The following is a 14,468-nucleotide window of genomic DNA, read 5'->3' as shown; positions in this document are numbered from 1 at the left end:
GTTATGTTACAATTGACAATCATAATACTGATATGTGTTTGTATTTGTTATTTCGATAAAATAAATGTCTTTTTAATATTTTGCACAATGATCTTTTATCCAATTTTTTTCACGAGTATTTACTTTTCTTATTTCCTTATTATCTCCAAAAGCATATACACAATTTCCATCGATTTTATAATACCCATCACCTTAAAAAAAAAGGTAATTATTATTATTATTCGAAGAGGAAATAAAAATATATTTTTTTATTATATAAAGAATATGTATACAAAAAAAATATATTAATTATAAGAGGAAAAAAAAAAAAAACTGTTTATTATATAGATATGAAAATGCACATATATAAATTATATTTAGCTAAAAAATGATGAAAACAAAGTACTTAAATTTTTGCTATAGTATCTATATATATGTATTTTTTTATTAGTGCAAAAAAAAAGTTATAATTTTTTATACCTATATCATAAATGTTGTCTAAATATTCATTTCTTTTTTCTTTTTGATAAATAATTTCATTTTTATTTATTTCTTCATTATAAAAATATGGAAAATCAGTTAAATAATCCCATGTATTTTCATATTTTAAACCATCATTAAAATAATAATTTCCATTAACACTTTTCCCATTCTCCCATATTCCTTTATATTCTCCTTTCTCCTTAAAAATCAATGTCCCTAATACACACATGAAAAAAAAAAAAAAAATGTGTGTGTAGAATAAAAATAACATTATATAAAAATAATAATAATGTTAATTTTGTTATTTTTAAATATAAAGATAATTGTAGTTCTTTCTATTTTACGTGGTTTGACTTACCATGGCCATGAAATTTGTTATTTTTGAACTCCCCTACATATATGTTCCCATTCGGGTAAACATACTTTCCTTTTGTTTTTTCATCATTTAAATAAGTTATATTCGACATAGGATACTGTTTTATGTAAATAAACGAAATAAGTAGAATAATAAAACTACGAAATGGCAAAACAACGAAATGAAAAAATAAACGAACGATGCTAGCGTTTAATACTGTGTGTGAAAAAAAAAATATTTACGAGCTAGCTTAAATTGGAAAAATTTTATGATAGCTTTTTTCACACATGCACACATATTTACATGTATCTGCGTAACTGAATATTTTGTTTTATACCTCAGAGGAACTGAAACGATGATTTAGTAAAAATGTTAAAATGTTAGAAATATATTTCGAGGTAATTTTAACATTTTCATAAATGGAATATGTTAATGGCTTTTGTATATGAGTTTGTGGGTAAAGTTTGAAAAATAAATAAAAAAAATGAATAAACAAATAACGGAATGAATGAATGAATAAACATGCAAAATAATAGGCTCCATGTAATAAGGAGATAGTTAATTTTATCATGGAATGCATACTTAGACATAAATATATTGCCCATGTAAGCAATTTATTAAACAATGAGTTCGCAAATATTTTTTTTTATCGAGTTGGATAGGCAAATAACATTTTTAATTATAATATATTTTTTTTGCGCCAATGATTTTACATTGTCTTATTTATTAATTATTTATTTATTGATTGATTTATTTATTTCATTTTCAAGGCGTTTGACCATCTAAGAGAAATATAAGTACATGTCTTTATAACAAAGTAGAAAATGAATAAAATAAATATGGATATATATAATTGGATATCTGCAAATCTTTGTTTGATAACCATATTTTCTGGTATTTTATTTATATTTTGGCATTCAATCGAAATGTTATTAGGTAAACATTCTATAAATATATCACTAAATTTGATTTTAGCCATAGCAGATGCTGTATATGTTTGAAAAGAAAGCCATTGCAAATATTTTACAGGAGGTTTTAACTTAGCAACTTCAACATAGAACCCATTTGATAAAGTCATCGTTAAAAGTGAAACAGATAACAAACTAATTGATCTACTTAAATTGTCAAATAATGTTGATATAAAATATCCTAAGGAACTACTTATTAAAGCATTTAATGTAATAATAAATACAAAACCAATATATACATCAAATTTGAATGAGCCATATAATGCTACATGTGAAAATATGCTCCATACAGCAATTAAACAAAAAAAAAAAAAAAATTCAGCTAATGCTTGTGACAAAAAATAATTACTAACTTTATAAGTTTTTACATTTCTTTCTTTAGCTATTATAACTCGTTCAGAAGGAAATGAATATAAAGATAAATATGCTGGATAATATGTCCAATATGCTATCATAAAAAATATAGCACCCATTGAATCTAAAACCCGATGTGGGTCTGAAAAAGCTTTTGACCATAAAAATCCAAATATTGTTAATGTAATAGATAAATCTATTATTTTTATAATAGTTAATTCATCCACTATAAATCTTTTTAATCCTCTAATTAATAAATATAGATATTGCATCATATAAGAAGCTTTTTTCATTTCAAATGAAATTAATAATTCAATAGATTTTAATTTTTTCGAATCTTGATCTCGTTTTTTTATTTCATTATCGGAATTTTGTTGGGAAATATTATTTGAAAATAAAATTTGTTCATTAATATTTTTATTAGAACCATTTTCAAAATTTTTTTTTTTTTTTATTTCACTATCATGATCATTATGAATTAATGTATTATCAATATTATTTAGATCCATATAATATCCTTCTTCTTCATCAAAGGATATGTATTTATTATAATTTTCTAATAGTATAGGTTCATATTTTTTGTTAGACAATATTTCCATTAAATAGTCAGCTATATTCCAACCATCTGGACATATAAAACCGATTTTTTTTAAATAAATATTTAAATCAGTAGTTTTTCCTTGATATATTATATAACCACTACTAATAGCAATTAATTTATCAAATTTTTCAAAGATTTGACTACTAGGTTGGTGCAAAGATGATAAAATAGTAGTATTTGAAAATCTGGACATTTTTTGCATGCATTCAACTAGCGATAAAGCTGCTGCAGAATCTAAGCCACTAGTGGGTTCATCCATAAATAATAAAGGTGGGTTAGATAATATTTCAGTGGCTATAGATAATCTTTTTCTTTGTCCACCACTTATACCTCTTATAAATGCATTTCCAACTATTGTATCCTTAACATGAGTTAAATCCATAATATTTAAAACTGAATTAATTAAATCTTCTAATTTTTTTTTATCTTTTATATCTAATTTTATTCTGGCTGCAAATTCTAACGTTTCATATACTGTTAAATTTGCAAAAAAATAATCATCTTGTAATACATATCCCATATGATGTTTTACATTTTTTGTTCTAGGTTGGTTATTTATTAAAAAATCTCCTTCAACCCCATCTATTATTTGCATTGATAAAATATTTAACAATGTTGTTTTTCCACTTCCACTTGGTCCCATTACAATTGTTATTTTTTGGGGAAGAATCATTCCCTTAATTCCGTGTAATATTTCTAAGTTTCCATTATCGACTGAATATTTTACATTTGAGAATTTATAAGCAATTTTTTCACAACATGATGTCAAATCCTTTTTATTTTTATGCTCATTCATACTCATTTTGGTGGTACGTGGAAAAATATGGGAAATGAGTATGCAAATTTTAAAAAAACGAAAAAAATAATGACAATTTTTTTTATAAAAGTATTAGCAAAATTGTATAATAGTAGGATCTATCTATTTATCTATCTATATATATATATATATATATATATATATTAATATGTGACACAAAAGCTATGGGAAAGAAATAATTTAAGTATATAAAAATGTGAAATAGCTGAATTAAAAAAAACAAACAAACATAAAAATATCCAAAATAATAATGAAAATTATATTTAAATTATATATCCTTTTATTTTTAATTCTTCATAGAACAATAAAATTGGCAAACTATTGATTTAGTTAATTGGTATGATGCATATTAAGCATTTTCAGAAAATGATAAATGTATTAATTATTATATTTTACAATTATTTTATTTTTTATTTCTTTACTATTTTTTTTAATATAAAATCCAATGTAATTACATTATTGCATACGCATACTTTTTCCGCATGTTCACAATGTCAAAGCGCTATACATTCATTATTCTATGTATTTCCTTTTCTTATATGCATGCATATATAAATTGTCATTATTCATGAGTCTTCAATTGTTATAAAGTTTTTATTTTAATTTATTTTTCTCTATAAGCATTTAAAAAAATAATAATAAATAAGTAAACAAATAAATAAATATATATAACATAAAAAACATAAAAAAACAAAAAAAAACAAAAGCAAAAACAAAACAGAACAAAAACAAAATTTATAATAACTTTCCCCTTGGAAAGTTTCTTATTTTAACTAGTGCACCCTATATTTTCCAAACATATTAATTATCATATACTCCTAATATATGAGCCTTCTAAAAATGTATCATAGTATTTATCTTGTTTGAAGAATTTAACTATAATTGGGTTACATATTCTACCAATTTTTTTACTGATTTTATTCTCGTAAGAATATAAAAAGAGGATGTTTTTCTTTGGAAATATAAATATTTTAAGAAAAAATTTTCCGTTTTTTTTTATTTTAATTTTTTTTTTTAGCTTATATTCATTTTCGTTCACTTCATAACATAATATTTTATATATATTAAATGTGTTTTTATTTTTCTTGTTCTTATTGTATTTGTTACTTTTAACAAATGTAGCAATTTCAGCTATGTGTGAAAAAACATATTCTATAAAATATAAAGTCGTTTCAATGAATAAATTCTTAATTAAATAATTTTTATTTATGTTTAAAAAATATATTTTATCATTTGATATATTTAACTTTTCATAGTGATTGCAAAAAACATCAACAGAATATGTCATATGTCCATTTATAAAAAAAGCTAAATAATTTAATTTAATATGATACTTATGTACATTGCTATTATTGTATATTTTATTAAGTGAATATTCTGATGAATAAAAAAATTCTCTTATTATTTTATAATTTATTTTTTCATTTTTGTTTATATATGATTTTTTTTCTTTTAAAATTATTGGTAATATATTAAAAACAGCAAAATTTTTATTAGCTTGGATATTTTTAGACAGTGAAATAGCAACTGTTTGGATACATGTTTGATTAATTTCTTGTAGATCATCTTTCATTTTTTCTTTGTCTTTATTTTTATCATCATTGATATTTTTCTCAGTAGAAATTTTAAGTGTTGTTTGATTCGTCTGTTTGGATATTATATCAACAAAATTAATAACATCTTTTGCTTCGCATTGGAAAAGGTGTGCTATTTTTATTAATTCGTGTTTTACTTTATTTGCGTTTAAAAAAATGTGCTTTTTCTTTTTTTTCGATATATTAAATTCTTCATTGGCTTTTGTAGTTAAGCAATTTCCATATTTTATGATTAATTTTTTCATATTCTTCAACTTGAAAAAGTTATAATAATTTTCTTGTTTTAAACATCTTTTTTCTTCTATGGAATATTCACAATGTAGTATGTTGTTTTGTATTTGGTTGGCGTCCTTAACTATTCCTTTCTCTTGGTTATTATTACCATTTTGTATAATTTGCACATTTTTTTTATTTTTAAAAAAGTACTCATTCATATGCACACTTTTTAGTGTAAAAGCTGTTTTTTTTTTTTTATTTTTTTTAGCTTTCTTGTAACAATCAAAATAGCTAGATTTTTCTAAACATTCATAAAATGTACTGCTTTTTACCTTACATAAACAGGTAACACTTGGATTTTTTCTAAAATGTAAAAATATTTTTTTTTTTTGTTTTTCGCTTTTAATTTCTTTAATTAAATTGGTAAAGGTTTTATGTAGCATGTTATATGGATGTGAAACGTGTTTTGGTTCTTTCTTTTTTTGTTTTTTTTCTCTTATGGGTAATATGCCTTTTTTCTGCTTAACTGAACAATAACAGCAACAATGTGAATTTTTTTTTGCACAATAATTTGTGATCATACATAAATAAAAATATAATAATAACTTTTGGATTTTTAATAAGTACCAAAACAAAAAAATGTTTTTCTTGTTCAGAAAGATATTCCATAATACTTTTTTTTTTTTTTTTTTTATTAAATGTAAGATATGTTTATGTGTAGTTTTCAAATAATTTTTGAAAAAACACATACTTTTACAGCGTACATATGTTCTACATAATACCCTTTTTAAATTTTGAACTTTCCTTTTACCATAACATATGGTATAACATATATATGGAAAGCGCAATAGAATAAATTGTGCATGTTTTAGTATATATATTGTATCCGAATTTAGTGATTTTTCTAATGATTTAAAAAGGTGAAATAAATGCAGACATATGTTTTTACTTATTTGTAATATTTTATCCTTATATGATGTTATTTTGAATGAACATATTTTATGGAAGTTATTTTCGCTTTTACTAATTATATTACTTTTATCACAACTCTGATTAATACAATTCGGGGAAAAAATAGTTTTTTTTTGCACAAAATGTATATATACATGTTCTTTCCTTCCATTTTTAAATATTTCATGGTCAAATTTATTACCCCAAGACACCAAATCGTGAATACAAGTACAAATATGTTCCATCTTTGTTTTTGAAAATTCAAAGAAAACATATTTATTGAAATTGGTGCATTTTAATAAAACTTTTTTAATCTTTTTGAATAATTTATTATTCCCTAAATAATTTTCACCTTGTACTAAAAAAAAATTGTCTACCACTGAATAAAATGTGTACTTATAGGTTATGTTGTTTTTTCGATTTAAATTGCTACTATCCTTTTTATAATTGAAACTTTTATTTTTCACACTAGTCATTTTACATCGCGCATAACCCTTTAAAGTCTTTTCCAAAAGGTATACTTTAAGTTTTCTTATAATTTGTTTTTTAAAATATATCATACGAATATAAAGAAATAGCTCAACTAAAATGTTTAACAGGTGAGGTAAATTTTCTTTTCTTTGATCCTGTGAATTATATTCATTAAAATTTAAAAGTGACCATTTATCTTTATTAAAATGTATTAAAAATGGTGACATAAAAATAGAAAAGCATTTATTAACATTATTATATGTTATATAAAATTCGTTACCACCTTTAGATTTGGTAATATATATATATATGGGATTATTTATTATTTCATTTTTGTTTTTTTTCAATAAATGAATAATTTTCTTAAAATTTTTTATTGCACTTATTTGATTGAAATGATTGGTTTCTTTTTTTTTGAAATTGTTTTTATTTTTCGTCAAAATAAATATAAAATATGACCTATGCCACCAATTAAATATTTTGTTTTCTTTCATTAAAATGTGAAATCCTGATTTCGTGGTATTGTCCTTTTCCGCAATGTTATTTATTTCCTTAAAAAAAGAGTTAATCCTTTGACATTTGTGTAACTGTATTTTATAATTTTTTAAATTATCATAAAAATTATTTGTATCACTCAATTTATTACTTCCATCGCTTTTATATTTCCCTTTGAAGTTAACATAAATGTCTATTTTTTCATCATAAGTTTTATCATTCCACTTTCTATCAAAAAAATTTAGTTTCTCTAAACTATGTTCAAAATTAGAATGAATTATATTATATTTATAGAAAGTATTTTCAAATATGTTGATAAAATCAAAATATGCCATTTCATTATGATTTTCATAATTTGTTAGTAAAACATAATTATCAACAATTTTTTTTGTCATTGATTGAGATTGTGTGTACATATTTTTTTTTTTTTTTTGATCTTTTATAAAAAGCCTGTCTGTACATATTTTAGTTGGTTGTTCATTAATATTTTTTTTTATGTAATTTTGATTTTTCTGTTTTTCCTCTTCCACACTTGTATTATTTATTGGTATTTCTTTTTTATTTTTTTTAATTAAAATATTAGAATTTTTAAAAAAAATATTAATTTCTTTTTTATAATGATTGTATGTTTCATAATATTTGGTTAAAAGTAGTTGGTAATTCACAGAAGACCCAATTTGGGCTTGATTATAAAATTGAATGGGAAATGCATTCTTCTCTATTTTATTAATATCATAAAAATATATGAAAATAGATGGTATATACTTATTTGTATTGGTATAAAATAGCTCCTTATTTATATAATGATTAATTTTGAAAAAAATATAAAAATTATTTCCTTCGCTAGTATAAAAGTATGTCGTATCTGTTTTGATATCGTGGTAGAGTAAAACTGGATTATTTGGTTTTTCATTTTCTATATTTATTTCTACTTCTTTTTGTTCATTGGTTTCCTTTTTGATTTGAACAATTTTTTTTACCCAATATGGAGAAAATATGTTACTATTATTTTCAAATTTTTTTGCGCATTTTTTGTTAAGAAATAATTCACAAAAAATTTTATTTACATATTTCGATTCAATTAATTTATATAGATATTTATTTATGTTTATTTTTCCTTCCTTGTATTTGTTTTTTAAGCGATGTGACAATACATCGCGAATTGTCCCATAACCCTTAAGATTTTCGAATTCATTCAAGAGCCGTTCGTTAAATTTATTTTTTCCATTATCATAGATCATCATTAAGCATTTTCATTTTAGGAAACCAATCAAAGAGTTAAGAAGGATACAAAACATAAAAATAAAATATAAATAAATAATGATAAAATATAATAAAAATATAAATAATAACTAGCTTCTTGATATGAACATGTTAAAATTTTTCATAAAAATAAAAAAAATTAGCAAGCATATGCGTTTAACTGTGTCGACAAAAGAGAAATAACCTAAAGGCGTTAATTTTTTTTTTCTGAAGTCGTTAAATACGTTTTTAGTTAAACATATGCTACTTATTATTTATTTATATTTTATTTTTAATTTTTTTATTTAGTTTTTTTTTAATATTTTGTTACATTGGTGAAATAAATGATATATTTCTCTATACAGCGAAAACTCAATAATATGGAATTTGTTCATATATTTCATACACCACTTGAATAAAATTTTATTAATTTTGTGAAACCGTTATATATATAGAAATACATTGGTTAGTACATAAAAAAATATATATGACAAAAAAGAGAGTAAACATATATGGATGTAGTATTATATAAATGTGTAAATATAGATATAGTATATAATATATGTATCAAATCAGAAAATGTAATATGAGTTATCCGGTATTTTGCATACCCGCTGCAATTGCCTTTATAGATACAATTAAAGCATCGTTAATAGAAATATAATCTATGTATGTTTTTGAAGTTTCATCATAATTAGAATAATCAGTTTTTGAGATAATTTTATCATATTTATTATGTTCTAACCCTATATAATCATCATAAAATCCATAATTTTCAAAATCACTATGCAAACATGGAGATGAATAATTTAAAAGAGGCTCGAATTTCGGATTTTTTATTAATTTACTTTTTTTTCTACTTAAATGTGAATCAATAATAATACTACTATTTGTATAGGAGTTATCTTTTAAATATTCGTGCTTATCATATGAACCTGATTTTGTTAAAATAGATTCAGTATCATATTTTTTTGTGGAATTATTTGTACGTCCATCATTTATATTATTATCATCATCTTTATTTATTTCTTCATTTTTTATTGAAATTTGATTTAAAAGTGACTTATCTTTAGATACTTTTAATGTCATATTATTATCATGTTTAGAAAAATTAATATTATTAGGATCAAGATGTGTGTTTCCTTCTTTGTCTCTTAACCGTTTGAGAGCTTGTATTTGAATTAAATTACAAACAGTAACCCATTTAGTTCTAGTTTCAATAGACCTTTTTGTTATTTGATCATTATCACAAAAGTTTTGTTCATTGGTAACAAGTAAAGTCAATTGCATTGATTTTTTCAGTTTTTCACGTAATTGTACTCCTATATATTTTAAATTATTTGGAACTAAAATATCATATTCTTCTGCTATTTTTATACTAGCTTTAGCCATAACCATACTAATTAAATTAAAAAAGCTTGTACAAAAAGGCCAATTTGTATACATATCTTGTAAAATTTGTAATTTATTATTATTCATAACGTATTGATATATTTCTTCGATTCCTAACCAAACAGATAGATGCATTCTATTTTGAGTCCATGAAAAAACCCAAGGAATAGCTCTTAATGATTCTACATTTCCTTTTTTTCTTTTTGATGGTCTTGATCCTAAATTTAATTTTCCGATTTCTATTTCAGGAGTTGCAAATCGGAAATATTTAACAAAATCGGGATTTTCATAAACAATCTTTCTGTATTCTTTAGTGGTTAGTTCACTAATATCATCCATAAGATCTCTCCATTCTTGTTTTATTGAAACTTTATTTTTTAGTAAAGAACATTTTAAAAGTGCACTAATATATGTTTCAACAGATCTTAATGCCATACCTTTCAATCCAAAATCTTGTGTAATAACTTCTCCTTGTATAGTTATTCTTATATAATTTTTTATTGTATTAATTGGCTGAGATAAAATTGCTAAATGTTGAGGTCCACCACCTCGACTAACGCTACCACCTCGACCATGAAAAAATCGAATTTCTATAAAATATTTTGCCCCGATTTGTACTAGCTTTTCTTGTGCTTTAAATAATTCCCATGCAGAAGTTAATCGGCCACCATCTTTTCCTGAATCAGAATATCCTATCATTATTTCCTGAATATTATCAAAATTATTTTTTAAATGGTTTCTATACCATTTATTTTTTATTAAATTTTCTAAGATAGTAGATGACATTTGTAATGATTGTATAGTTTCTAATAATGGTACAACACGTTGTGTTTTTCTGTGTATATTTTTTTTAAAACTTGTTTGAAATACCTCTACTAATAAAATATCGGAAGCATTTTGACACATTGAAATAATATAAGCTCCTAATGCACTTTCTTCCAATTTTGAACACATATCAAAAGTTTTAATAATATTTAAAAAATCTGAAGGTACGTCTGGTTCTTGTTCTATGTTGTTTGGTATTATAGGTCTATTTGATTCGAGTATATCTGTTAAAAATGTTATTCTTTCTTCTTCATTTAATAATTCATATTTTTTTATATTTAATTTTTCACATATATAATTCATTGCTTGTATATGTTTTTCTGATTCTTGTCTAATATCTAACTTCATAAGATGTAACCCAAATATATTAACATTTCTGATAACATCTTTTAAATATCCTTCTGCAATTAATGCATTTCCGGATTCAATAAGACTTTTATAACATTCTAATAAAATTTCTTCAAATTCTTCTGTACTTTTAAACATTAAATTTTTAAAATCTGGATCAACAGATTCCCCAGATATTAGTGCTTTATATACATATACAACACTTTTTAATTTTGTTAGAACAATTAAAAGCACTCTTCTATATATTTCTTTTTTATTGTATTTTGAAAATGGAGAAAACCACTGAAATTTTTTTCCTAATCGATATTTATCTTTATCAAAAATAATATCAGATATATTATGTTCTAAATTTTTAACATAATTTTTAAAATGAACAGTACATTGATGTATTGTCAAATCTCTAATTAGTTTTTCAATCATAGGAATAAACAATTCACAACCTCTTATTTTATTCATATAACAAACATATTGTGTCGTTTCTGGTAAAACAAATGGATTTCCATCTCTATCTCCACCTGCCCAAGATGAAAATAAACATATTTTGGATTTTAATTTAATAGGAGGCATATTATATTCTAATAATACATTATCTATATATCTAATAATGTTTGGTATTCTGTAAAAAATACAATTTTCAACTATATCTAGTAAAGATATAGCTTCATCGATAGGTGTTGGTTTGATTCTTCTAATTACATCTGTTTTCCAAGATGATAATAAATAAGCTTTTAGGTTATCACACAATAATTTTTTTTTATATAATTCTTTATTTGTATTATCAAGTTTTAGTAACAATTCCCCTAACTGTATATAATTTTTTAAGAGTGAGGTTCTAATAGCTTGTGTTGGATGTGTAGTTAAAACAAACTCAATGGTTTGATTACATATTTGGTCATAAATATCATTTATATTTATTCCGTTATTTATTAATATATTAAATGTTCCTCTTAATGTTTCATAAACAGCGCCATATATTTTATCATTAGGAATAAAAGTTTTTTCAAATGCTTTCCTTCTTCTTCCTCTATGAGCCCATTCAGCAAAGTTTGATAATACACACATATGACCAAAGGCGTTAACAATTGTTCCAAGATATTCATCTTTTAAATTATATACACAGTTTTTTAATAATTCAAAATTTTCATTAGTTGGATTTTCACTATATTTTTCGGATAAATCATGAATTGTACATAATATTTCGTACAAATTTGGAGGTAAGTTATTTTTTAACATGTCAAATAATAAAAAATCTAATGCTTTTATATCACCTTTTAAAGGTTTAATAAAATCGACTGGATATTGTGTTTCCATCATTTTCCCTTCTATCAAAAACCTCAATTTCCCGTCATCTTCCCCACCAACTTCTGAAATATTCGGATTATTTTCCATTTTTTATGGCTAGTTTAGCAATGTAAAAATGAATAAAAAAAAAAAAAAAATGTATATAGCTGCTTGAGACACGGAATAGCAGAATAGGGGAGATGACGAAATGGTGAGATGATTTATCTCGAAATTTATGATAAATAAAATATGTAGAGGAACATGTAATGAAAAAAAGTATGGGATGTGATGGAATATTATTTAATTATAAAAAAATTTATAGTTTTATTGTATTACAACAAAACGATGTATAGTTCTGTTTAAACAAATGCCGGTCTATAATATTTCAAATATATAATGAAAAAAAAATATAAATTATTATGAATGTTCATAAAAAATTGTAAAATGGTTCATTTATGTGATAATAAAAATATTTTATATTGTCGTATGGATTTTATAAAAATTTAATGATAAAAATACGTAATCCTCGTTTTACAATTATTTTTATTTATTGGCTTTACGATTTTATTACTATTTGACTATTTCTACTTAATTTATTATTCGATTTTTATTATGATCACGAATTACGTTATTTTTCTATTTGTTTTATTGATATTATTATTTCAACTTATCGTTTATTATGTTATGTTTTTTTATTTCTTTGTAAAGAGTTTTTATTTACATTTTTAAGGCACCGGGCTTATAATCCTCTATATATTATATGCATATATATAAAAACAAAGAAAAAGTAGGACATTATCTTAATTAAAAAATAAAATGCATATAATTATTGAAATTAAAATAATTTGAAAACAAAAAACTAAAGGAAAAATTAACATTTATTGTATAAAATTATTAAATAAAATTATATTTTTTAATATTTTTATTCTTTTTATTTTTTTTTTTGATAATTTGCAACATGTTTTGTTTATAATTTGTCTAGCAATTTTTAAAATTAATACAAAAAAATAAGTTCATTTATTTGTTTAATTTATTATTAACAATGGAAATATATAAACAAAAACAAAAGACAAAAAAATAGTATAAAGCCCGTTGGTTATTTGTTTATAATTTTGTATTAAAGGTAAAAAACAAATGTATGATGGATATCCATAACATATATATGACAATTGTTTATATTTTTTGAAATATTTCATAATCGAATGAGGCTTACCTTTTTTTTTAAATGGAAAAATATAAAATAACGAAATAAAACTTGTTTGGCAATATAAAACTGTTTATTTGCAAAAAAAATAAATAACAGTAAATATAGAGATTTATAGCATGTATTTCATCACCAAGAAATAAGCCTACACACTCCAAAAAAAAAAAAATTTATGATATGAAAAAAAAATTAATAATAAATTTATTATAATGTACAACTGAGTTATTATTGAGAATAAATATTTTAAAATTAATTTGGCTTCTCTTTTTATTTGCAACTTATACATGATATATAAAAATTAAATTATTATAGCATGTAATACCACATAAATGGTAAATGCTTTTATGTTTATTATGTGTTGGAAACACAAACATGTATATATAGAGATAAAAAAAAGATAAAGACACATTGAATTAATAAATATGTGTATACTTATGTATATTCATAAATTTTTTATAGAAAAGGTTGAGAACAAATTAATGATTTTTCTTTTTGTTTTTATGTATTAATTTAAAAGAATTATAAACATTACGAGAAAATTATTTTATAAAAATTAAATTTGAGTTCTATTAATTATAAATATAAAAAATAATGTGTGATATATTTCGTTTATTAATTTTCTTGTCTGGAATATGATAATTAATATATTTAAAGTTTTTTTACACAAAATAAACAACTTTATGAAATGTAATATTGTAGGTGTTTTATTTATTTTATTTTCCTGATAGCATCAATACACAATATTTTTAAGGTTTATTTAAAATTTTTTTTAAAACCTGAGAATTTATGACTAACAAATTGAATATATATATGGAAGGTTTCATTACTTTTATATCTTAACATATTATCATATTAACAAATGAGTGATAAAGTTTATATTATCAAAAAATG

The 14,468-nt window shown here is 22.2% G+C and overlaps 4 protein-coding genes across 4 annotated transcripts; all 4 read right to left on the bottom strand.

Moving 5' to 3' along the window:
• Window positions 1–72: 72 nt before the first annotated feature.
• On the bottom strand, window positions 73–929 carry PBANKA_1018200 (MORN repeat protein, putative; the record flags this gene model as incomplete). The annotated part of the gene is made up of 3 exons (XM_034565267.1): window positions 73–191; window positions 460–678; window positions 821–929. The coding sequence occupies 3 exons, from the start codon at window positions 927–929 to the stop codon at window positions 73–75; spliced, it is 447 nt and encodes a 148-aa protein (XP_034421981.1).
• Window positions 930–1,571: 642 nt separating this feature from the next.
• On the bottom strand, window positions 1,572–3,542 carry PBANKA_1018100 (ABC transporter G family member 2, putative; the record flags this gene model as incomplete). Its single annotated transcript, XM_034565266.1, has 1 exon — window positions 1,572–3,542. The coding sequence occupies one exon, from the start codon at window positions 3,540–3,542 to the stop codon at window positions 1,572–1,574; it is 1,971 nt and encodes a 656-aa protein (XP_034421980.1).
• Window positions 3,543–4,365: 823 nt separating this feature from the next.
• On the bottom strand, window positions 4,366–8,529 carry PBANKA_1018000 (conserved Plasmodium protein, unknown function; the record flags this gene model as incomplete). Its single annotated transcript, XM_034565265.1, has 1 exon — window positions 4,366–8,529. One exon carries the CDS (start codon window positions 8,527–8,529, stop codon window positions 4,366–4,368), a length of 4,164 nt encoding a protein of 1,387 aa, XP_034421979.1.
• A 589-nt stretch (window positions 8,530–9,118) lies between these two features.
• On the bottom strand, window positions 9,119–12,481 carry PBANKA_1017900 (phosphoenolpyruvate carboxylase; the record flags this gene model as incomplete). The annotated part of the gene is made up of 1 exon (XM_034565264.1): window positions 9,119–12,481. The coding sequence occupies one exon, from the start codon at window positions 12,479–12,481 to the stop codon at window positions 9,119–9,121; it is 3,363 nt and encodes a 1,120-aa protein (XP_034421978.1).
• Between the last annotated feature and the right edge of the window lie 1,987 nt (window positions 12,482–14,468).

The sequence above is a fragment of the Plasmodium berghei genome (genome assembly GCF_900002375.2).
Source record: "Plasmodium berghei ANKA genome assembly, chromosome: 10".
Taxonomy (NCBI): Eukaryota; Apicomplexa; class Aconoidasida; order Haemosporida; family Plasmodiidae; genus Plasmodium; species Plasmodium berghei.
This window is presented reverse-complemented; position numbering and strand designations above follow the sequence as displayed.